The sequence below is a fragment of the Oncorhynchus kisutch genome, linkage group LG25 (genome assembly GCF_002021735.2).
Source record: "Oncorhynchus kisutch isolate 150728-3 linkage group LG25, Okis_V2, whole genome shotgun sequence".
In the NCBI taxonomy this organism is placed as follows: domain Eukaryota; kingdom Metazoa; phylum Chordata; class Actinopteri; order Salmoniformes; family Salmonidae; genus Oncorhynchus; species Oncorhynchus kisutch.
In genome coordinates, this window is record NC_034198.2 from 29,664,848 (window position 1) to 29,690,252 (window position 25,405).

At 45.6% G+C, this 25,405-nt stretch overlaps 1 protein-coding gene across 33 annotated transcripts in view; it reads right to left on the reverse strand.

Moving 5' to 3' along the window:
- The window catches only part of LOC109878858 (neurexin-1a), a 586,328-nt gene that overhangs the window by 237,481 nt on the left and 323,442 nt on the right, over positions 1 to 25,405 (reverse strand). The window contains exon 1 of one of the 33 annotated variants that reach the window (XM_031805053.1): positions 2,715 to 4,195. The exons of 29 other annotated variants lie outside the window; for them this stretch is intronic. In XM_031805053.1, coding sequence (XP_031660913.1) covers positions 2,715 to 3,021 — 307 coding nt within the window. In that variant the 5' untranslated portion in view covers positions 3,022 to 4,195. Of the gene's footprint in view, positions 1 to 2,714; positions 4,196 to 25,405 lie in introns of those variants that run through there. 3 more of the 33 variants (XM_031805055.1, XM_031805052.1, XM_031805054.1) reach the window with 3 other exon arrangements.

The window sequence follows — 25,405 nt, forward strand, 5'->3', positions numbered from 1 at the left end:
GCGTGTGTGTGTGAGTGTGTGTCTGTGAGTGTGTGTGTGTGTGTGTGTGCTCCCACCTCTCTGTGTGAGGAACGAGCAAATGCAAATGAAACTCCAGCACAGCATGTCTGGAATCAGGAAAAGGAAACTGGCTTTAAAAAAAGGTACAAGCTTTGTCCTTGAGTCAGGCACTGTGTTGAACATTGTGTCTACCATTGTGTGTGCCATTTCTCATTCATGAACCTCCTCACTGTGTGTCTTGGCTAATGTATATTAATTATTAATAAAGCTATGGATGTGTTCTGTACAGGCTAGTCTAGCCAATAAGTACACAAGAAAAGAGCAACTTAAATGCACCTAATGCAAATAAATGAACACACACACCCCCACCCACCCACACACACACACACACACACACACACAGGAGAGAAGGATGAGGGTGTGGGAGGAGTGTTGACCCCTCCAGACAAGCAGAGTGGACTAATTGCCTTTCCTGTCATCTCAGCAGGACAGAACATCTCCCATCTACCTGTACACCTCCACCACCTACTCCTCTTCCCATCTCCCCATCTGAACATCTGTCCCTACCTCGTCCTTCCCACCCTTCATCTTCCCATCTCCCCATCTGAACATCTGTCCCTACCTCGTCCTTCCCACCCTTCATCTTCCTCTTTCTCAACATTCAATCTTCCATCCCGTCATTTTCCTCCTCCTCCTCCTCCCCATCCAGACCTCATCCTATTTCCTCCTCCTCCCATCCACCTAATCCACATTGTTCTACCGAATCCCCCTCCATTCTTTCCTACATCATCTTCTTAGCATTGCTGTCCTTTCCATTCCTGAGGTAACCAAGCTGACTGAATTCAGGACACATTCATTGACCCTCTGAAAATGTGCCACCGCTCCTAAATGTCTTAAACAGCTCAACCTACATACCTACATACGTTAGCTGCACACACACAGAGACAGAGCGAGAGAGAGAGAGAGAGAATATCCAGGCCAACTCAAACACATCAATCACATGACCTGTTTGTCAACATGTTACAGTAGTGTTTTATCATATTTACGCCGCTACATATTGAGGAGGGTAATGCAATGCCTACACTGAATCCAACCGTGTAAAATCGACTGTTGTTGGATTGTATACAATGTAGAAAACACTGTTTGACTGTAGGGTGACACATTCTGTCCTCATGTTACTTTTGTTTATTCGTAATGACACCATACTATACAGAGGAGGATAGTGCAATGCCTACACTGATCCAGGGCATCTCTACAGTGCACACTCCACAACGTTAGACGACTAAGGATTACGTCATCCTGAGTGTCTGGACTGTATACACAGTGTGCCTCTAAGACCATGTGACACATTGTGTACTATCCTGTATCAAGGGTTAATAACATTATGGTTTTCCCCACATCTCCTAGTGGAGAATCATGACATCAATTACACGGCTATTAGTCTGAAAATAGAGAACATTTATCGCTAATGTGGCATCCCCATACCCATTCACATCCATAATCACAGTCAGGCACACACACACACTCCAATAGATCACATATAGTAGGAAATGGGGGATATATAAGAGCAATTCCCAGTAGTTGACACTTTATCTAATGGGCTATCTTCACAAGCAGCGACCAACAAGGACCTACGCGCCATTATAGGGTAGAGGGCTCATCTCTCTCTCACACACACACACACACACACAGACACACACACACACACACACACACACACACACACACACACACACACACACACACACACACACACACTCACACACTCCACCCAAACAGCATCCTGCCTCTATTGCTTTAAGTCCAATGCACATTTGTCTCTCTATCACCCCCCGGGGGCAAGAGTGAGCACTACACCACAACCCTGCAATCCTGTCTTATCTGGCTGTGGCCGATGCACCACACAGCATCTGGAGAGAGGGATATGGATAATCTGAGGCGCCATGGAGGGAGGGAGGGAACTATGCTGAGCCAGACAAAAGAGGAATGGAGAGAGAGAGAGAGACATAGAGAGAGAGAGTGAGAGACAGAGAGAGAGGCAGAGAGAGAGAGAGAGAGAGAGAGAGAGAGAGAGAGAGAGAGAGAGAGAGAGAGAGAGAGAGAGAGAGTGAGAGAGAGAGAGAGAGAGAGAGAGCGAGAGACAGAGAGAGAGAGAGAGAGAGAGAGAGAGGGTATAGCCAGGGGACAAATTGGGGAGAGATGGATATAGGAGGAAGGCTACAGTAATGGTTCAAGGCAAATATCGTTATTGTATTGCGGCAGTAGCTTAGCAGTTAAGAGCGTTGGGAGTCCAAAATCGGCCAATGTGCCCTTGAACAAGGCATTTAACCATGTAAATGTTTTGCTGCAAATGAAAATAAAATGTCTCCAATAGACAAATATAAATCAAATAGTTCTCCAAAAGACAACTAGTTCATCCCAGTAATTGGACTGTAAGAAGTAGAAAGAGGCCACAGGGGCCCAAAATAAAACTTGCCCCACAGAGCGTAGGAAGATGGTGACGGCATGTGGCATACATTGTGGTCCTCTGTGACTCAGTTAGTAGAGCATGGTGCTTGTACCACCAGGATCATGGGTTTGATTCCAGCCGGGGCCACCCATAGGAACATGTATGCACACACTACTGTAAATGGCTTTGAAGAAAAGCCTCTGCTAATTGGTTTATAGAAACTGTCAGATAGAGCCGAGGTGGTCAGAGTAGAAAGGATACTTACTGTGGCCTGCCCGTAGCAAGGCGGCAGGCGGTCTATGGATGGCGATAGGCACGGAATGGTGACGCTTGCCCCCATGGTTGACGTGAATGTGGTGGTGGCCCTCCACTGCTTCTGTGCCTCCCCCTGGTGGCCCCGAGTGAGGCCCAGATCCAGCCACACACCCCAGGGCCAGAGCAGTCATCCAGAGAACCAGGCAGACAGGGGAGACAGGGGAGATAGACGAGGTCAAGCCCCAGCAGAGGTGCTCCTGCCTGGGCCTCGAGGGGCCAGGGGTGGGGGCAAGCTTTGTCCTCCAACTTTCCAACATGGTTCCCCGAGAGGCCAGCAAGGCGAGTTGAGGATAAAGGTTTGGGACCTTAGTGATGAGCCCAATGGCCCATAGTCCCCTTAGTACCCCGACAACACAATGCTCTCTCGCCACTCAAACCCAAGACACTCACACTGTCGACCAACCAACAAATCCACAGAGAATCCACAGCAGAAAAGAGCTAATCACAGACAAATTTAGGGAAAAGAAAAGAGTGCCTTCTTGCACTTTTTCCGGTGGGTTAGGAAATCCACAAGGGTACAAAGGTAACCATGGAAGAAGTACGATCATTCATTGTGGAGAAAAAGAGAGGAGGAAAAAATATGCACTCAAGAAATTAGGACACACTCCTCAAACAGCATCTGAGAAATCTCACACTGCTCCAATTCCCCTATCACACTTCCTCGCTCGCGTTCTCTCTCTCCTTTTCTCTCACTTCTTATTCTGCAAGGAAGAGCTCACAGAATCAAATGGATAATTTTCTCCTCTCAAAAAATGATAAAACTCCCGAAAATCCACATTGCATATCAGCCTCAGATTTTGAGGGAAAAAAACATCACAGGCACAATTTCAACATCTCCTTAATCAAAGCAAATGGAATGTTCCCTCCTTCCAAGTTTTCCCTCCCTGTTCTCCTTTCTGTTTTCAGAGGATGTCTAGAGGAATCTGAGTGCATCCGAAGTAAAGCTTTAAAATTTGCTTGTGGTGGTGGGCAGCAGCTGTCGAGAGGGTGGCGCGGGAATGGTTGTACCTGCGAGGTGTGCCAAGCCTCGCTCCTAGAGGTTCCCTCTACTCTCCCTGCAGTACCCAGATGAGAGGCAACGACGCGGCAGCACTGAGAGAGAGTGGCTGCTCTGTATACGGAGCCACACACACCTCTCTCTCACACACTCACAGGCTGAGAAACAGGCAGCAACGGCTTCAGCGAGCGAGCGCAGCTCCAGCAAGATGTGCGCAAGAGGAGGAGAGAGAGGACGAGAGAGAGAGGGAGAGGGAGGGAGAGAGGGAGGAAGGAGGGGGGAGCTTCAACAGCCAGCCACGGAGCAGGAGGGAGAGCGTCTATGCAAATGAACAGGCTCCACACAGCGAATCAGTGGAGCCAGAGAGCATTGCAGAGGAAGAGCCTATTTTGGGTGAAAATAAGCTGGGGATGTGGGGCTTCATCTCTCTCTTTCTATCCACTGGACAGACAGACACCGATGGGCAGTGAATGGAGGAGAGGGAAAGGAGAGATACAGCTTTTCAGGCTGGTCTTTGTTCATGCTATTTAGCTCCCCCTCTTTCTCCCTCTCTCTAGTTCTCCTCCTCCTCTCTCTAGTTCTCTCCCTCTCTCTAGTTCTCTTCCTCTCTCTAGTTCTCTTCTCTCTCCTAAGTTCCTCTTCCTCTCTCTAGTTCTCTTCCCTCATCTCTAGTTCTCTCCCTCTCTCTAGTTTCTCTCCCTCTCTCTAGTTATCTTCTCTCTCTAGTTCTCTCCCCTCTCTAGTTATCTTCCTCTCTCTAGTTTCTCCTCCCTCTCTCTAGTTCTCTCCTCTCTCTAGTTTTCTCCTCCCGCTCCTCTAGTGTCTCATCCTCTCTCTAGTTATTCTTCCCTCTCTCTAGTTTATCTTCCTCTTCGTCTAGTTTCTCGATCCCTCTCTCAGTTCTCGCCCTCTCTCTAAATTCTCTCCCTCTCTCTATTTATCTTCCTTCTCTAGTTCTCTACCTCTCTCTAGTTATCCCTCTTAGTTCTCTCCCTCTCTAGTTCTCTCCCTCTCTCTAGTTCTCTCCTCTTCCTCTCTTAGTTCTCTTCCCTCTCTAGTTCTCTCCCTCTCTCTAGTTATCCTCTCTCGTTCTCTCCCCTCTAGTTTCTTCCTCTCTCTAGTTCTCTCCCCTCTCTCTAGTTCTCTCCCTCTCTCGAGTTCTCTCCCTCTCTCTAGTTCTCGTCCTCTCTCTAGTTCTCTTCCTCCTCTCTAGTTCTCTCCCTCTCTCTAGTTCTCTCCCTCTCTCTAGTTCTCTTCCTCTCTCTAGTTCTCCTCCTCTCCCTCTCTCTAGTTCTCTTCCTCTCTCTAGTTCTCTCCCCTCTCTCTAGTTCTCTCCCTCTCTCTAGTTCTCCTCTCTTCTCTCTAGTTCTCTCCTCTCTCTAGTTCTCTCCCTCTCTCTAGTTCTCTCCCTCTCTCTAGTCTCTCCCTCTCTCTAGTTTCTCTCCTCTCATCTCTCTAGTTCTCTTCCTCTCTCTAGTCTCTCCTCCTCTAGTTCTCTTCCTCTCTCTAGGATCTCTCCCTCTCTCTAGTTCTCTTCCCTCTCTCTAGTTTCTCTCCTCTCTCTAGGTCTCTTCCCTCTCTCTAGTTCTCTCCTCTTCTAGTTCTCTCCCTCTCTCAGTTCTTCCTCTCTCTAGTTATCTTCCTCTCTCTAGTTCTCTTCCTCTCTCTAGTTCTTCCTCTCTCTAGTTCTCTACCTCTCTCTAGTTCTCTCCCTCTCTCTAGTTCTCTCCCTCTCTCTAGTTATCCCTCTCTCTAGTTATCCCTCTCTCTAGTTCTCTCCCTCTCTCTAGTTTCTCCTTCTCTCTCTAGTTCTCTCCCTCTCATCTAGTTCTCTCCCTCCTCATCCCCTCTCTCTAGTTCTCTCCCTCTCTCTAGTTCTCTTCCTCTCTCTAGTTCTCTCCCTCTCTCTTAGTTCTCTCCCTCTCTCTAGTTCTCTCCCTCTCTCTAGTTCTCTTCCTCTCTCTAGTTTCTCTCCCTCTCTCTAGTTCTCTCCTCTCTCTAAGTTCTCTCCCTCTCTCTAGTTCTCTCCCTCTCTCTAGTTCTCTTCCTCTCTCTAGTTCTCTCCCTCTCTCTAGTTCTCTCCCTCTCTCTAGTTCTCTCCCTCTCTCTAGTTCTCTTCCTCTCTCTAGTTCTCTCCCTCTCTCTAGTTCTCTTCCTCTCTCTAGTTCTCTCCCTCTCTCTAGTTCTCTTCCTCTCTCTAGTTCTCTCCTCTCTCTAGTTCTCTCCCTCTCTCTAGTTCTCTTCCTCTCTCTAGTTCTCTTCCTCTCTCTAGTTCTCTCCCTCTCTCTAGTTATCTTCCTCTCTCTAGTTCTCTTCCTCTCTCTAGTTCTCTCCCTCTCTCTAGTTCTCTACCTCTCTCTAGTTCTCTCCCTCTCTCTAGTTCTCTCCCTCTCTCTAGTTATCCCTCTCTCTAGTTATCCCTCTCTCTAGTTCTCTCCCTCTCTCTAGTTCTCTTCCTCTCTCTAGTTCTCTTCCTCTCTCTAGTTTCTTCCTCTCTCTAGTTCTCTCCCTCTCTCTAGTTCTCTCCCTCTCTCTAGTTCTCTCCCTCTCTCTAGTTCTCTTCCTCTCTCTAGTTCTCTCCCTCTCTCTAGTTATCCCTCTCTCTAGTTCTCTCCCTCTCACTAGTTCTCCCCCTCTCTCTAGTTATCTCCCTCTCTCTAGTTCTCTCCCTCTCTCTAGTTCTCTCCCTCTCTCTAGTTCTCTTCCTCTCTCTAATTCTCTCCCTCTCTCTAGTTCTCTTCCTCTCTCTAGTTCTCTTCCTCTCTCTAGTTCTCTTCATCTCTCTAGTTCTCTACCTCTCTCTAGTTCTCTCCCTCTCTCTAGTTCTCTATCTCTCTCTAGTTCTCTTCCTCTCTCTAGTTCTCTTCCTCTCTCTAGTTCTCTTCCTCTCTCTAGTTCTCTTCCTCTCTCTAGTTCTCTTCCTCTCTCTAATTCTCTCCCTCTCTCTAGTTCTCTTCCTCTCTCTAGTTCTCTCCCTCTCTCTAGTTCTCTCCCTCTCTCTAGTTCTCTCCCTCTCTCTAGTTCTCTATCTCTCTCTAGTTCTCTTCCTCTCTCTAGTTCTCTTCCTCTCTCTAGTTCTCTTCCTCTCTCTAGTTCTCTTCCTCTCTCTAATTCTCTCCCTCTCTCTAGTTCTCTTCCTCTCTCTAGTTCTCTCCCTCTCTCTAGTTCTCTTCCTCTCTCTAGTTCTCTCCCTCTCTCTAGTTCTCTCCCTCTCTCTAGTTCTCTCCCTCTCTCTAGTTATCTTCCTCTCTCTAGTTCTCTCCCTCTCTCTAGTTCTCTACCCCTCTCTAGTTATCTTCCTCTCTCTAGTTCTCTTCCTCTCTCTAGTTCTCTCCCTCTCTCTAGTTCTCTCCCTCTCTCTAGTTCTCTCCCTCTCTCTAGTTATCCCTATATTTGGTTCTCTCCCTCTCTCTAGTTCTCTCCCTCTCTCTAGTTATCCCTATATTTGGTTCTCTCCCTCTCTCTAGTTCTCTCCCTCTCTCTAGTTATCCCTATATTTAGTTCTCTCCCTCTCTCTAGTTCTCTCCCTCTCTCTAGTTCTCTCCCTCTCTCTAGTTATCCCTATATTTAGTTCTCTCCCTCTCTCTAGTTCTCTTCCTCTCTCTAGTTCTCTCCCTCTTTCTAGTTATCTCCCTCTCTCTAGTTCTCTCCCTCTCTATTTCTCCCTCTCTCTGGTTCTCTGGTTCTCTTTCTTTCTCTCTTTCTCTCTCGCTCCTCTCTCTCTCTGGGTGGAGAGTATAGGTTCGGTCCTATAGCGATGGGGAATCAGAACCTAGTGGTGTGGTCCAACGGTCCGATGGTCCCCATCGAGGGGAGCAGTAGTTGTGTTGGCTGGCGGGCCTGATGGCTTCTCAGCAGCCAATCACAGAGCCATTTAATGACTCCCTCCTCACTTCCCCACGCTGCAGCTTCCAAGGGAAGGAAATAAAAACATCTATTTTTTCTCCTATTTTTCTCCTATCCTCCGAGCTGGCGCTCTAATTTCCAGACCATCTGCAGCCCCAGCTAAACGTTAGGGAAATGGGGGAATGCCACGAAGGATGGGAAGGATAAAATGTGGATCACGCAGCACACACACACGCACACACACACAGAGCTTGGCAGTAAGTGGAGAGCTGTCCACAGAACTCAGTCCATGCTCACCAGGCTCATAAAAACCCATTCATTCCCTCACCAGAGAGCTATCACAGCAGAGAGAATGACTGGGAGAGCTTGAGGGTTAAGGGGGTACAGAGAACATGTGGGTACATCTCTGACTGCTGATAAACACTACACAGCAGAGCCCAGGATATATATTCTGTGCTGCTCTGTGATGTTCAATGCTGCAGTGTCTGTGCTTAAAGGTTCTGGCTCAGTAGTCTGTGCTCAGTGCTTCTCAGTGGGTCCAGGACTAAAGAACGAAAAGGTTCTGGCTCAGTGGTCTGTGCTCAGTGCTTCTCAGTGGGTCCAGGACTAAAGAACTTAAAGGTTCTGGCTCAGTGGTCTGTGCTCAGTGCTTCTCAGTGGGTCCGGGACTAAAGAACCAAACAGGCTAAAAGCTCAGCTCAATGCTCTCCATTCAGTTCTTGGGATCCAAGGCTGATGCTCAGTCAAGCTCTGTCCTGTTGTCACGGTGGCGTTTGGACGACATCCTCTTTGGACCGCCATGGTGTTCTTTCACAGCCGGAGAGGAAGAAAAGCCCAACAGTGGCGCTGCTGCTGTGGCTGAGCTGATCTCATTGGGTCGCAGTGAGAGGAAAGGGGATAGGGGATAGAGGATAGAGGATAGAGGATAGGGGATAGGGGATAGAGGATAGAGGATAGAGGATAGGGGATAGAGGATAGGGGATAGAGGATAGAGGATAGGGGATAGAGGATAGGGGACAGAGGATAGAGGATATGGGACAGGGGATAGAGGATAGGGAATACTGATACTTTTCATGGTTGCAGAGAAAGTAATTTTAGCAGGCGGACACAAGGGGGATAATACATCCTTTTTCTTCCATTCTGTTTTGTCTTATTCTACTTGGTTGTCCATAGGAAACCAAAGCAAATGCTGAAAGAGGAACCAAAGACAACTTGGATTGGAAATGCTTCATATTTTCCAACAGTTGGACAAATTCAAATAAAGTTCTGAAGAGGACACACTTTTCAGAAACTGTTGAATTTGCTAACACAACAGATGCTCCGAAAGTGAGAAGACAGAAAGTGAGAACTTCCTCTCAACACTTTATATAGGGTAACCACCTGGTGCTACTGAATCAGCTATACACAACCTCCACCAAGAGAGAGAGAGCTCCATCCTTCCTCATTTGCAACCCTTGAAACTGAGTGCCGCACCTGCTGAATATGTTTACCCTAATTATGATCAGTATTAATGAAGTGTTTGTGTGTGTGTCTGTGTGTGTGTTGTGGTGTGTGTTGTGGTGTGTGTTTAATAATAATTCTCAGGGCTGCAATCTGCATAATTACAGCTAATAATACAATCTATCAGGCCCACATGCTTCACAAGGACATGAGTCTGACTCCCTAAATCCCAACTCACAGGTAAACTTTTTCATGGCAACAACAAATTGGTGACAAATCGTGTCTAACAAGAGTGATACCTGCTTTGAATCACACATCGTTCAGGTCTGATTGGGTGTCCTAACAGAATGACACAAACTGATTCAGTATGCATCCCCTGAAGCTAGATGATGTCACCAGTCAGGTATGTGGTGACTATACCTAGGCCAGGTTTTGTATCCGTTACTTGTTACATGGATACCACCATGTGGCAGTATAGCAGTACTGCAACAACATTGCTTGTGTAGCTTAGAAAATATTTCAGGCTGATGTAGGTGTGTTCCTAGAATACCTCTGTGTGTGTCCCATAGCTATAGATAGAGGACTTCTGTGCCATAATAGCATCTCCACTTGACTGATCCATCCTGATGACCCGGTTGGACATGACTCCAACAGGGTCACCAGGAGGGATCAGCCAATGAAGTTGGAAGTCCCACTCACTTGACAACATTAATATGGTGGGATCCCTCAATGGCACTGCCCATGTTAATACCGCCTTTTGGCCACTAGAGGCCTGTCTCATTCTCTATGGGATATCCCAAATGGCACCCTCTGGCCTATGAGCCCTGGTCAAAAGTAGTACACTATAAAGGAAATATGGTGCATTTGGAATGCAGCCTATCTCTCTCTGAGGGGATAAGCAGTACAACAGTATGTCAGTAACTGTCAGACCAGCACCTCCAGTAAACTTCTAATGAAACTAGGGAAAGAGAGATAAACAGGAGGGGGCAGGTGACTATGGAGGTGTGTGTACTGTGTTTACTCTTCCATAGAGAGCAGAGGAAGGAGGGGGGATATACAGTATAGAGAGATCAGAGAGAGAGAGAGAGAGCAGAGAGAGAGAGACCAGAGAGAGAGCAGAGAGAGAGAGAGAGAGAGAGAGAGAGAGAGAGAGAGAGAGAGAGAGAGAGAGAGGTCAAAGCCCTGTCACCCCTACATATTCTACCACCTGGTCCCAAAAGTAGTCCCACTGTAGCCATGTGTGGCCTTGACAATGGAATGACAGAGCACAGCTGCTGCCTTGGTGTATGATGTCACACAGGCTGTGGTGGGAAATGAAGGAAATTGGTTTTGTGAAAAAGCTTTTCATTTAAAAAATATGTATTTAACCTTTATTTAACTAGGCAATACATCTTCTGTTTTTCTTTCATCATTTTTTGTCTTATTCTATTTGGTTGTCCATAAGAAACCAAAGCAAGAGGAACACCTATGTAAGAACATCTTCAACACTGGGGCCCCACAAGGGTGCGTTCTCAGCCCTCTCCTGTACTCCCTGATCTCTCATGACTGCATGGCTATGCACTCCTCCAACTCATTCATCAAGTTTGCAGACGACACTACAGTGGTAGGCTTGATCACCAACAACGACGAGACGGTCTACATGGAGGAGGTGAGGGCCCTCGGAGTGTGGTGTCAGGAAAATAACCTCACACTCAACGTCAACAAAACTAAGGAGATGATCGTGGACTTCAGGAAACAGCAGAGGGAGCACCCCCCTATCCACATCGACGGGACAGTAGTGAAGAGGGTAGAAGGTTTTAAGTTCCTTGGCGTACACATCACAGACAAACTGAAATGGTCCACGCACACAGACAGTGTGGTGAAGAAGGCACAACAGTGCCTCTTCAACCTCAGGAGGCTGAAGAAATGTGGTTTGTCACCGAAAACCTTCACTATCGTTTACAGATGCACAATTGAGAGCATCCTTTCAGGCTGTATCACAGCCTGGTACGGCAACTGCACCGCCCACAACCACAGGGCTCCCAGAGGGTGGTGTGGTCTGCACAACGCATCACCGAGGCAAACTACCTGCCCTCCAAGACACCTACACCACCCGATGTCACAGGAAGGCCAAAAAGATCATCAAGGACAATAACCACCGAGCCACTACCTGTTCACCCCCTACCATCCAGAAGGTGAGGTCAGTACAGGTGCATCATCACCACCCGAGCCACTGCCTGTTCACCCCGCTACCGTCCAGAAGGTGAGGTCAGTACAGGTGTATCAAAGCTGGGACAGAGAGATTGAAAAACAGCTTCTACCTCAAGGCCATCCGATTGTTAAACAGCCACCACTAGCACAAAGAGGTGGCTGCCTACCTACAGACTTTATATCATTGGCCACTTTAATAAATGGAATGAACACTAGTCACTTTAATAATGCCACTTTAAGAATGTTTACATACCTCGCATTTCTCATCTCATATGTATATACTATATACTGTATCCTTCACTATCTATTCTTCACTATCTATTGCATCTTAGTCGCTCTGTCACTGCTCATCCATATATTTATACTTATATATTCTCATCCCATTCCTTTACTAGATTGTGTGTATTAGGTTTGTTTGTGGAATTGTTAGATATTACCTGTTAGATACTGCTGCACTGCTGTCGGAACTAGAAGCACAAGCATTTCACTACACTCACAATAACATCTGCTAACCAGGTGTATGTGATCAATAAAATTAGATTTGCAAGTCAGTTAAGAACAAATTATTATTTACAATAATGGCCTACCCCGGCCAAACCCTAACGACACGAGGCCAATTGTGTGCTGCCCAATGGGACTCCCAATCACGGCCAGATGTGATACAGCCTGGAAACGAACCAGTGTCTGTAGTGACGCCTCTAGCGCCAAGATGCAGTGCCTTAGACCGCTGCGCCACCCATGCGCCCTAGTTTATTTCCAGGCTGTTTGTTTCCAAGCTTTTAACTTTGTTCTCGGCACCTGTGCATGTGTACTATCATATGCTCAAAACCAGCTATTGTTCCCTCTCTTCATTGTCTATCCCTTTAGTTTTCAACTGAATCTTTTTCTGTCTCTCCAAGTACAGTTGTTTCCTTTGTCCGGTCCTTTGTTTATAATCCCCAGGAAAATAAACTGAGCTCATACTGTTAGCTGTTTAACCTCCAATCCAAGTGGTGGATAGCACAGATGGAATTTATACTAGGTGTGTGATACTCTCCTCGGAGAGAGAGAGCGAGGGAGGGGAAAGAAAGAGAGAACGAGAGAGAAAGAACAAGTCCCAGTTAAGCACCTCTAAGACAGAGGAGTGCAGACGCAGTACTGTGCGGTGATGAGACAAGCGTGGAGGAGTGGAGAGGTGGAGATGGAGAGGAGGAGAGGAGAGGGAGAGGAGGCAGATAGTAGGAGGTGGGTGGTGTGGGTTTAACTGACTGACCAGCAGGGCCTTTAAATCAAGACAAGAGCTCTCAGGCAGCACTTTATATCACAACCATGTAGAGACTACAGTCTGGCTCATTATAGAGGGAGAGGGGATGAGAGAGAAAGAGAGAGAGCAATATAGAGAGGGGTGTGGGGAGAGAGGAGAGAGAAAGAGAGAGACATAGATCGAGGGGGGGGGGCGTGAAGAGGCATGTCGGTTATAAAGAGATGTTGAGCGTTTTTGACACAGAAACTGTAGTTGTTGTTCATGCTCTGATCTTGATCCCATCTTGATTACTGTCAGGTAACATGGGGAAGGGGGATACCTAGTCAGTTGTACAACTGAATGTACTAAACTGAAATGTGTCTTCTGCATTTAATCCAAACCCTCTGAATCAGAGAGGTGAGGGGGCTGCCTTAATCGACATCCACGTCATCGGCACCCGGGAAACAGTGGTCAGGTGCAGCAAAGAAAGACCTAACAAAGCTGCAGCTGGCTCAAAACAAAGCAGCCTTGCTCTAACTGCACATCCAGAACTAACGTCAACAACATGCATGATAGTCTTTCATGGTTGAGGACAAATTGACTACTTCTCTTCTTGTCTTTTTAAGAAACATTTATGTATCGAAAGTGCCGAAACACTTGTATAATCTGTTTGAATACTCTTCAAACAGACATCCATACCCCACCAGACATCCATACCCCACCAGACATCCATACCCCACCAGACATCCATACCCCACCAGACATATATACCCCACCAGACTTATATACCCCACCAGACATCCATACCCCACCAGACATCCATACCCCACCAGACATATATACCCCACCAGACATCCATACCCCAACAGACATCCATACCCCACCAGACATCCATACCCCAACAGACATCCATACCCCACCAGACATACATACCCCACCAGACTTATATACCCCACCAGACATATATACCCCACCAGACATATATACCCCACCAGACTTATTTACCCCACCAGACATCCATAACCCACCAGACATCCATACCCCACCAGACATCCATACCCCACCAGACATCCATACCCCACCAGACATCCATACCCCACCAGACTTATATACCCCACCAGACATATATACCCCACCAGACATATATACCCCACCAGACATATATACCCCACCAGACATCCATACCCCACCAGACATACATACCCCACCAGACATCCATACCCCACCAGACATCCATACCCCACCAGACATACATACCCCACCAGACATACATACCCCAACAGACACACCACTATGGGTTTCTTTACCCTCCCCAGACCAGAAACAGATTTAATGTGTCGCTCAGTTATGTATAGAGTCATGTCATGGTGGAATGCTCTGTCACTAGAGGTTACTCAGTTATGTATAGAGTCATGTCATGGTGGAATGCTCTGTCACTAGAGGTTACTCAGTTATGTATAGAGTCATGTCATGGTGGAAAGCTCTGTCACTAGAGGTTACTCAGTTACAGTGGGGCAAAAAAGTATTTAGTCAGACACCAATTGTGCAAGTTCTCCCACTTAAAAAGATGAAATCAACTGTGGGAGCAATTATTAGGAAATTGGAGACATACAAGACCACTGATAATCTCCCTCGATCTGGGGCTCCACGCAATATCTCACGCGTGGGGTCAAAATGATCACAAAATGACTATAAATCCTACAATGTGATTTTCTGGATTTTTTCTCTCATTTTGTCTGTCATAGTTGAAGTGTACCTATGATGAAAATTACAGGCCTCTCTCATCTTTTTAAGTGGGAGAACTTGCACAATTGGTGGCTGACTAAATACTATTTTGCCCTGCTGTATGTATAGAGCCATGTCATGGTGGAATGCTCTGTCACCAGAGGTTACTCAGGTAAAAAGTTCAGATTTAAAAAACAGATAATAACACATATCTCTTTCTAAAGATCTCATTAAACTGTGCTGTATAGAAGAATATGAATATGTACTGTATCTATGAATAGTGTGTAAATAGTAAAACATGTATTGTCACTTGCTTGGTCAGCCTATGTCATAGAAAGAGCGGATGTTCTTAATGTTTTTTACATTCAATGTATAATTCATTATAAACTGCATGGGTCGAGCCCTGAGTGCTGATTGGCTGACAGCTGTGGAATATCAGACCATATACCACGGGTATGACAAAACATGTCATTGTGTTGTGTCTAAGAATGGCTCTTAGCCGTGGTATATTGGCCATATACCACACACCCTAGGGCCTTATTGCTTAATGTTTTATTTAAAACTGAATGTAATATTGTATGTTGTTGTCTATAACTGTTCTGTGCATTGTCATGTATTTGTAGATGATATGTGGACACCAGGAATAGTAGCTTCTATGTGTGCAGTAGGTAATAGGATCCTGATAAACTAGACAGACATAGAGAGACATAGAGAGACATAGAGAGAGAGAGAGAGAGAGAGAGAGAGAGAGAGAGAGAGAGAGAGAGAGAGAGATACTGTACGGAATTATTTTCCTTTTCTACAGAGCGTCCAAGTGGCATATTTCTAAGAACTGCGACATACATCCGTGGTTAGTTATAGTGGAACATGTCATTGCTCACACAGCAGATGACACTTGTGGGCACTAAGGGGTCGGCATAAACAACCATTCATGACAAGTCATGCATGACACAGGCACACCTGCACTGCTCTGTGCTGTCGGGACACGTGTATTGTTGCAATCATCCTAACCACCACCTCCTCCATCACTCCAAGCCTCAGGGAACGTGTGCCCAAGAGGGGCATCCCTCTCTGGGGGTTTTAACCTGGCTGACTGGGGTAGTGATGAGAGTACATCCAAAAGGGAAGTGACTGGAAGAGGAACACAGTGGTTAGATGTATAATGTCATGCATGATCACACTGACCACAGAGTCATATGATCAGCATCTGCCAGTGGGTATGTGAGACCCTACGGATGTGTAAACAAATGCAACAGATGGCAGCAAGACAGTCCTGGAGTAAAGAGCATAAGGTGTTGTTGTTGTACATTCTTTTCAAACAAGGTCTCCCGTCTACACACACTACTGAGAGAGTGATGGATATTTAACTGGTGACAAAATCCTGTCCAATAAGTGTCTCCCTTTCACTCTAAATAGCATAAGGTGTCTTTGTTGACATGAGTTCAAATCCCGGATTGGCCTTTCAGGTATGGTGTATTTTACACAAGCCATATATAGATACTTTTGTGGTGACTTGTCTGTTGTGTGGAGTGCTGTGTTTCAGTCACCGCTGTCCATGGTGCTGAAAAATCTGATTGCTGCTTTTTTACTGTCTACATTAGACCTCCCACACATGCCTTATGGCAGCATTTACACATGCAGCCCAAATCTGATCTTTTGCCTAATTATTGGTATTTTTACCAATTTAAATAGGCAGGTCTAACGTAGACAGTAAAAAAGCAGCAATCTGATTTTTCAGCACCATGGACAGCGGTGACTGAAACACAGCTCTCCACACAACAGACAAGCAGTCGAAAATATGAGACATGTTGAACCTCATTCAAACACGCTGCACTAGAGTCCACACACACGAGGGAGAGAGGGAGGGAGGAATATAGCTAGCTGCGGTAATGTGACGCTCAGATGATAATCTGTACTGAAGCTGACACAATTCATACATAAATAAACACAGCTTAAACACTCAGAGATAAGGCATGACGTGCACTGAGAGTCGCAGGAAGCAAACACTATATACTGTGTCATAACACATAGCACAACGAGACACGTCACATCATGTCACACACAGCTACTGGGTTACAGACATACGACAAAGCATATCTCTCTCAATTCAATTCAATTTAAGGGCTTTATTGGCATGGGAAACCTATGTTAACATTGCCAAAGCAAAGTGAAGTAGATAATAAACAAAAGTGAAATAAACAATACAAATTAACAGTAAACATTACACTCACAGAAGTTCAAAAAGAATAAAGACATTTCAAATGTCATATTATGTATATATACAGTGTTGTAACGATGTGCAAATGGTTAAAGTACAAAAGGGAGAATAAATAAACATAAATATGGGTTGTATTTACAATGGTGTTTGTTCTTCACTGGTTGCCCTTTTCTTGTGGCAACAGGTCACACATATTGCTGCTGTGATTGGACAATGTGGTATTTCACCCAATAGATATGGGAGTTTATCAAAATTGGATTTGTTTCGAATTCTTTGTGGGTCTGTGTAATATGAGGGAAATATGTGTCATACATTGGGCAGGAGGTTAGGAAGTGCAGCTCTGTCTCCACCTCATTTTGTGGACAATGTGCACATAGCCTGTCTTCTCTTGAGAGCCATGTCTGCCTACGGCGGCCTTTCTCAATAGCAAGGCTTTGCTCACTGAGTCTGTACATAGTCAAAGTTTTCCTTAAGTTTGGGTCAGTCACAGTGGTCAGGTATTCTGCCACCGTGTGCTCTCTGTTTAGGGCCAAATAGCATTCTAGTTTGCTCTGTTTTTTTGTAATTCTTTCCAATGTGTCAAGTAATTATCTTTTTGTTTTCTCATGATTTGGTTGGGTCTAATTGGGTTGCTGTCCTGGTGCTCTGTGGGGTTTCTCTCTCTCTTTCTCTCTCTCACCATTTCCTGGTGTCTGCTGATTAGGTAACAGGCTCAACGTGGGTATACTGTATGTGTCAGGGATACGGGTGTAAGTAGATAAGGGCTGATGGCAAGGAAGGTACAGTATGTGTGATTTAACCCTCTAGAGTGTGCTGTAACATCATTGCAACTTACCCTGAACAGCTTGGTGAGGGGTGCCAGGTGAGCTATCTAAGGTAGCCAGGTAGACATCTGAGCTGTGAGCTATCTAAGGTAAGCCAGGTAGACATCTGAGCTGTGAGCTATCTAAGGTAAGCTAGGTAGACACCTGAGCTGTGAGCTATCTAAGGTAAGCTAGGTAGACACTTGAGCTGTGAGCTATCTAAGGTAAGCTAGGTAGACATCTGAGCTGTGAGCTATCTAAGGTAAGCTAGGTAGACACCTGAGCTGTGAGCTATCTAAGGTAAGCTAGGTAGACATCTGAGCTCTGAGCTATCTAAGGTAAGCTAGGTAGACACCTGAGCTGTGAGCTATCTAAGGTAAGCTAGGTAGACATCTGAGCTGTGAGCTATCTAAGGTAAGCTAGGTAGACATCTGAGCTGTGAGGTATCTAAGGTAAGCTAGGTAGACATCTGAGCTGTGAGCTATCTAAGGTAAGCTAGGTAGACATCTGAGCTGTGAGCTATCTAAGGTAAGCTAGGTAGACACCTGAGCTGTGAGCTATCTAAGGTAAGCTAGGTAGACACCTGAGCTGTGAGCTATCTAAGGTAAGCTAGGTAGACATCTGAGCTGTGAGCTATCTAAGGTAAGCTAGGTAGACACCTGAGCTGTGAGCTATCTAAGGTAAGCTAGGTAGACAACTGAGCTGTGAGCTATCTAAGGTAAGCTAGGTAGACATCTGAGCTGTGAGCCATCTAAGGTAAGCTAGGTAGACATCTGAACTGTGAGCTATCTAAGGTAAGCTAGGTAGACATCTGAGCTGTGAGCTATCTAAGGTAAGCTAGGTAGACATCTGAGCTGTGAGCTATCTAAGGTAAGCTAGGTAGACATCTGAGCTGTGAGCTATCTAAGGTAAGCTAGGTAGACATCTGAACTGTGAGCTATCTAAGGTAAGCTAGGTAGACATCTGAGCTGTGAGCTATCTAAGGTAAGCTAGGTAGACACCTGAGCTGTGAGCTATCTAAGGTAAGCTAGGTAGACAACTGAGCTGTGAGCTATCTAAGGTAAGCTAGGTAGACATCTGAGCTGTGAGCCATCTAAGGTAAGCTAGGTAGACATCTGAACTGTGAGCTATCTAAGGTAAGCTAGGTAGACATCTGAGCTGTGAGCTATCTAAGGTAAGCTAGGTAGACATCTGAGCTGTGAGCTATCTAAGGTAAGCTAGGTAGACATCTGAGCTGTGAGCTATCTAAGGTAAGCTAGGTAGACATCTGAGCTGTGAGCTATCTAAGGTAAGCTCGGTAGACAACTGAGCTGTGAGCTATCTAAGGTAAGCTAGGTAGACAACTGAGCTGTGAGCTATCTAAGGTAAGCTAGGTAGACAACTGAGCTGTGAGCTATCTAAGGTAAGCTAGGTAGACAACTGAGCTGTGAGCTAGGGAAGTGAAATTCAAATCTGCAGTGTCCAGTTATTTAGAATATTGTGGTGCGTTAGTTTACAGCACAACTGTCTTTGCGAGGGGGAAATAAAGCCTAGAGTGGTCATGAAAAAAGATGAGGTGATCAGTAGGATATCAGAGAGGAGATAATTAGTATCCCTTATAGGGGAGAGTGGGGAAAGTTGAGCCAAAGGGGAAAGTTGAGCCAAAGGGGAAAGTTGAGCCAAAGGGGTAAGTTTAGCCAAAAAGGTAAGTTGAGCCACCCGTTGTTTGTAGGAAACAATACACAAAATGTACAATTTTTGCAAATATTTACGAAGAGGTCATCAGTCTGTGAAGGAACGAACCACATGGAAAAAGTGGTAAGCAAGTTAGGGCCAAAACATAGATTATAAATAAATAAATAAATAAATACATGTTTTGTGTTCGAGGTTTAATGATGGTTGTATCTAAACCAAAGTAGATACTTTTAAGATTGTTCGATACATCAGTTGTGGTCTCTATAAGCTTTAATATGATGTCCTAAACCTAGCATGAAAGTGCGTCCTTGTAGCTTTACGGGCTAACAGTCAATTATTGCCTTAGGATAAGTTGAGCAAATGGCCATGGGATAAGCTGAGCAAATGGCCATGGGATAAGTTGAGCAAATGGCCATGGGATAAGTTGAGCAAATGGCCATGGAATAAGTTGAGCCAATGGCCATGGGATAAGTTGAGCCAATGGCCATGGGATAAGTTGGGCAAATGACCATGGGATAAGTTGAGCAAATGGCCATGGGATAAGTTGAGCAAATGGCCATGGGATAAGTTGGGCAAATGACCATGGGATAAGTTGAGCAAATGGCCATGGGATAAGTTGAGCAAATGGCCATGGGATAAGTTGAGCAAATGGCCATGGGATAAGTTGGGCAAATGACCATGGGATAAGTTGAGCAAATGGCCATGGGATAAGTTGAGCAAATGGCCATGGGATAAGTTGAGCAAATGGCCATGGGATAAGTTGAGCAAATGGCCATGGGATAAGCTGAGCAAATGGCCATGGGATAAGTTGAGCAAATGGCCATGGGATAAGTTGAGCAAATGGCCATGGGATAAGTTGAGCCAATGGCAAGTTGCGAAAATGCAAATGTTTTCTTCCCAGGCGTAATGCAAGGCATTATCGCTGGGATATGAGGTCTGGACAGGGCCTGGACTATGTTAAACGTTTTTAGTTTTATGTACAATTTGTTTGTTAGGTGTTAAACCAGTGTTATAAAATGATTGAAAGACAAAAAAAACGATTGTATTTGTGTTTGTGTTCAATTGTGGGAAATAAAGATAGACATGGTTTTAAAAAGGTAGACTTAACTCTCCCTGTCCCGTGGCTCAACCTACCCCATACCCAGGCTAAAGTTGTGCCCCAAAAAAAATGTTTTTTACAACAAGCTAGGTTTTCAAAACTGTAATGTTTACATGCATTCTGATTATTTCCAGGGATACAGAACAGCCTGAAATATATGTAGATATCTTTGTTAGAAAGAAGACTATATTTCCCTTTAAGAAGTAATGCTGAATGTAAAAAATGACTCAACTTAACCCCATTCTCTCCTAACATTAAATGTCTGACCCTGTGTAGCTCATTTGGTAGAGCATGGTGCAAAGGATAATGGGTTTGATTCACACTGGGGCAATGGATATGTAAATCACTTTGGATAAATTGCATATACTATATACTGTCTGCTTATATTCACAGAAGCATTGACATTGCGTAGCCTTCTTGGATAATGTGTTTTTCTACCACATGCGCGTGTATAATTCCATTACATAGTACACTTGACTGGGCACAAAGACATCATGCTACTCTGCTGTGAGGGGACATGTTGAGTGAAATGATTTTGAATGTGGTGAAAACAGGTTGAATTAGAAGAAAATACAGGAAATGGGCTGAAATTATACTAATTTGTCACTGCCTGGGACACCATGTGGGTGCAATTAATGAACAGGTAGAACAGAAACCCAGCAGTCCTCCAGACCTCCAGGATGTGAATGCCTCTGGTCTACACAGTATTATTGATGTCTTTCTATCTGGTGTGATCAGATTCAGATGAGAAAATACATCACCCCTTTGTGATTGTTTGGGACTATTTGATACTCCTGCTCCATCAAACACTCCTAATACCACTTTTGTATCTCTAATCTCTTATTCCAATTTGTTCATCGAAGTCAGCAGAGCAATGTAGGGGATTGTAATCAATTAATCTCTCTACCTTCAGAGCTACTGGTGGAATGTATATGAGAGTGTTGTTCTGCTGTGGTGCAAGGAAAGAGAAAGAGAGAGAAAGAGAGGGAAAGAGAGAGAAAGAGAGGGAAAGAGAGAGAAAGAGAGGGAAAGGGAGAGAAAGAGAAAGAAAGAGAGGGAAAGAGAGAGAAAGAGAGAAAGAGAGAGAAAGAGAGAGAAAGAGAGGGAAAGAGAGAGAAAGAGAGGTAAATGGAGAGAAAGAGGGAAGGAGGAAAAGGAAGAAAGGGAAAGCAAATATTATACTGTAACTAGACAGGCTGCTGCTGCGAGGGAGAGGGATGGAGAGGGAGACAGAGAAAGAAGGGAATAGAGAGAGGGATGGAGAGGGAGACAGAGAAATAAGGGAATAGAGAGAGGGATGGAGAGGGAGACAGAGAAATAAGGGAATAGAGAGAGGGATGGAGAGGGAGACAGAGAAATAAGGGAATAGAGAGAGGGATGGACATGGAGTCAGAGAAAGAAGGGAATAGAGAGAGGGATGGAGAGGGAGTCAGAGAAAGAAGGATATAGAGAGAGGGGTGGAGAGGGAGTCAGAGAAAGAAGGGAATAGAGAGAGAGGGATGGATAGGGAGACAGAGAAATAAGAGAATAGAGAGAGGGATGGAGAGGGAGTCAGATAAATAAAGGAATAAAGAGAGGAATGGAGAGGGAGTCAGAGAAAGAATGGAATAGAGAGAGAGGGATGGCGAGGGAGACAGAGAAATAAGGGGAATAGAGAGAGGGATGGAGAGGGAGTCAGAGAAAGAAGGGAATAGAGATAGGGATGGAGAGGGAGACAGAGAAAGAAGGAAATAGAGAGAGAGAGGGAGACAGAGAAAGAAGGGAATAGAGAGAGAGGGATAGAGAGGGAGACAGAGAAAGAAGGAAATAGATAAAGAGGGATGGACAGGGAGACAGAGAAAGAAGGGAATAGAGAGAGAGGGATAGAGAGGGAGACATAGAAAGAAGGAAATAGATAAAGAGGGATGGACAGGGAGACAGAGAAAGAAAGGAATATAGAGGGGGATGGAGAGACAGAGAAAGAAGGGAATATAGAGAGGGATGGAGAGGGAGTCAGAGAAAGAAGGAAATAGAGAGAGAGGGATGGAGAGGGAGTCAGAGAAAGAAGGAAATAGAGAGAGGGATGGAAAGGGAGACAGAGAAAGAAGAGAATAGACAGAGAGGGATGGACAGGGATTCAGATGGATGGAGAGGGATACAGAGAAATACGGGAATAGAGAGAGGGATGGAGAGGGAGTCAGAGAAAGAAGGGAATAGAGAGATGGGTGGAGAGGGAGTCAGAGAAGGAAGGGAATAGAGAGAGAGGGATGGAGAGGGAGACAGAGAAAGAAGGGAATAGAGAGAGGGATGGAGAGGGAGACAGATAAATAAGGGAATAGAGAGAGGGATGGAGAGGGAGACAGAGAAATAAGGGAATAGAGAGAGGGATGGACATGGAGTCAGAGAAAGAAGGGAATAGAGAGAGGGATGGAGAGGGAGTCAGAGAAAGAAGGATATAGAGAGAGGGGTGGAGAGGGAGTCAGAGAAAGAAGGGAATAGAGAGAGAGGGATGGAGAGGGAGACAGAGAAATAAGAGAATAGAGAGAGGGATGGAGAGGGAGTCAGATAAATAAGGGAATAAAGAGAGGAATGGAGAGGAGTCAGAGAAAGAATGGAATAGAGAGAGAGGGATGGCGAGGGATACAGAGAAATACGGGAATAGAGAGAGGGATGGAGAGGGAGTCAGAGAAAGAAGGGAATAGAGATAGGGATGGAGAGGGAGACAGAGAAAGAAGGAAATAGAGAGAGAGAGGGAAACAGAGAAAGAAGGGAATAGAGAGAGAGGGATGGAGAGGGAGACAGAGAAAGAAGGGAATAGAGAGAGAGGGATAGAGAGGGAGACAGAGAAAGAAGGAAATAGATAAAGAGGGATGGACAGGGAGACAGAGAAAGAATGGAATAGAGAGAGAGGGATAGAGAGGGAGACATAGAAAGAAGGAAATAGAGAGACAGGGATGGAGAGGGAGTCAGAGAAAGAAGGAAATAGAGAGAGGGATGGAAAGGGAGACAGAGAAAGAAGAGAATAGACAGAGAGGGATGGACAGGGATTCAGATGGATGGAGAGGGATACAGAGAAATAAGGGAATAGAGAGAGGGATGGACAGGGAGTCAGAGAAAGAAGGGAATAGAGAGAGGGATTGAGAGGGAGACAGAGAAAGAAGGGAATAGAGAGAGGGATGGAGAGGGAGTCAGAGAAAGAAGGATATAGAGAGAGGGATGGAAAGGGAGACAGAGAAAGAAGAGAATAGAGAGAGAGGGATGGACAGGGATTCAGATGGATGGAGAGGGATACAGAGAAATAAGGGAATAGAGAGAGGGATGGAGAGGGAGACAGAGAAAGAAGGGAATATAGAGAGGGATGGAGAGGGAGACAGAGGAAGAAGGGAATATAGATAGGGATGGAGAGGGAGACAGAGAAAGAAGGGAATATAGAGAGGGATGGAGAGGGAGACAGAGAAAGAAGGGAATAGAGAGAGAGAGGGAGACAGAGAAAGAAGGGAATAGAGAGAGAGGGATGGAGAGGGAGACAGAGAAAGAAGAAAATAGAGAGAGAGAGGGAGACAGAGAAAGAAGGGAATAGAGAGAGGGATGGAGAGGGAGACAGAGAAAGAAGGGAATATAGAGAGGGATGGAGAGGGAGACAGAGAAAGAAGGGAATATAGAGAGGGATGGAGAGGGAGACAGAGAAAGAAGGGAATATAGATAGGGATGGAGAGGGAGACAGAGAAAGAAGGGAATATAGAGAGGGATGGAGAGGGAGACAGAGAAAGAAGGGAATATAGAGAGGGATGGAGAGGGAGACAGAGAAATAATGGAATATAGAGAGGGATGGAGAGGGAGACAGAGAAAGAAGGGAATATAGAGAGGGATGGAGAGGGAGACAGAGAAAGAAGGGAATATAGAGAGAGAGGGATGGAGAGGGAGACAGAGAAAGAAGGGAATATAGAGAGGGATGGAGAGGGAGACAGAGAAAGAAGGGAATATAGAGAGAGAGGGATGGAGAGGGAGACAGAGAAAGAAGGGAATATAGAGAGAGAGGGATGGAGAGGGAGACAGAGAAAGAAGAGAATAGACAGAGAGGGATGGACAGGGATTCAGAGGGATGGAGAGGGATGGAGAGAAATACGGGAATAGAGAGAGGGATGGAGAGGGATACAGAGAAATAAGGGAATAGAGAGAGGGATGGAGAGGGAGACAGAGAAAGAAGGGAATATAGAGAGGGATGGAGAGGGAGACAGAGAAAGAAGGGAATATAGAGAGGGATGGAGAGGGAGACAGAGAAAGAAGGGAATATAGAGAGAGAGGGATGGAGAGGGAGACAGAGAAAGAAGGGAATATAGAGAGGGATGGAGAGGGAGACAGAGAAAGAAGGGAATATAGAGAGAGAGGGATGGAGAGGGAGACAGAGAAAGAAGGGAATATAGAGAGAGAGGGATGGAGAGGGAGACAGAGAAAGAAGGGAATATAGAGAGAGAGGGATGGAGAGGGAGACAGAGAAAGAAGGGAATATAGAGAGGGATGGAGAGGGAGACAGAGAAAGAAGGGAATATAGAGAGAGAGGGATGGAGAGGGAGACAGAGAAAGAAGGGAATAGAGAGAGGGATGGAGAGGGAGACAGAGAAAGAAGGAAATAAATAAAGAGGGATGGAGAGGGAGACAGAGAAAGAAGGGAATAGAGAGAGGGATGGAGAGGGAGACAGAGAAAGAAGGAAATAGAGAGAGAGGGATGGAGAGGGAGACAGAGAAAGAAGGGAATAGAGAGAGAGGGATGGAGAGGGAGTCAGAGAAATAAGGGAATAGAGAGAGGGATGGAGAGGGAGTCAGATAAATAAGGGAATAGAGAGAGGGATGGAGAGGGAGTCAGAGAAAGAAGGGTATAGAGAGAGGGATGGAGAGGGAGACAGAGAAAGAAGAGAATAGACAGAGAGGGATGGACAGGGATTCAGATGGATGGAGAGGGATGGAGAGAAATACGGGAATAGAGAGAGGGATGGAGAGGGATACAGAGAAATAAGGGAATAGAGAGAGGGATGGAGAGGGAGACAGAGAAAGAAGGGAATATAGAGAGGGATGGAGAGGGAGACAGAGAAAGAAGGGAATATAGAGAGGGATGGAGAGGGAGACAGAGAAAGAAGGGAATATAGAGAGAGAGGGATGGAGAGGGAGACAGAGAAAGAAGGGAATATAGAGAGGGATGGAGAGGGAGACAGAGAAAGAAGGGAATATAGAGAGAGAGGGATGGAGAGGGAGACAGAGAAAGAAGGGAATATAGAGAGAGAGGGATGGAGAGGGAGACAGAGAAAGAAGGGAATATAGAGAGAGAGGGATGGAGAGGGAGACAGAGAAAGAAGGGAATATAGAGAGGGATGGAGAGGGAGACAGAGAAAGAAGGGAATATAGAGAGAGAGGGATGGAGAGGGAGACAGAGAAAGAAGGGAATAGAGAGAG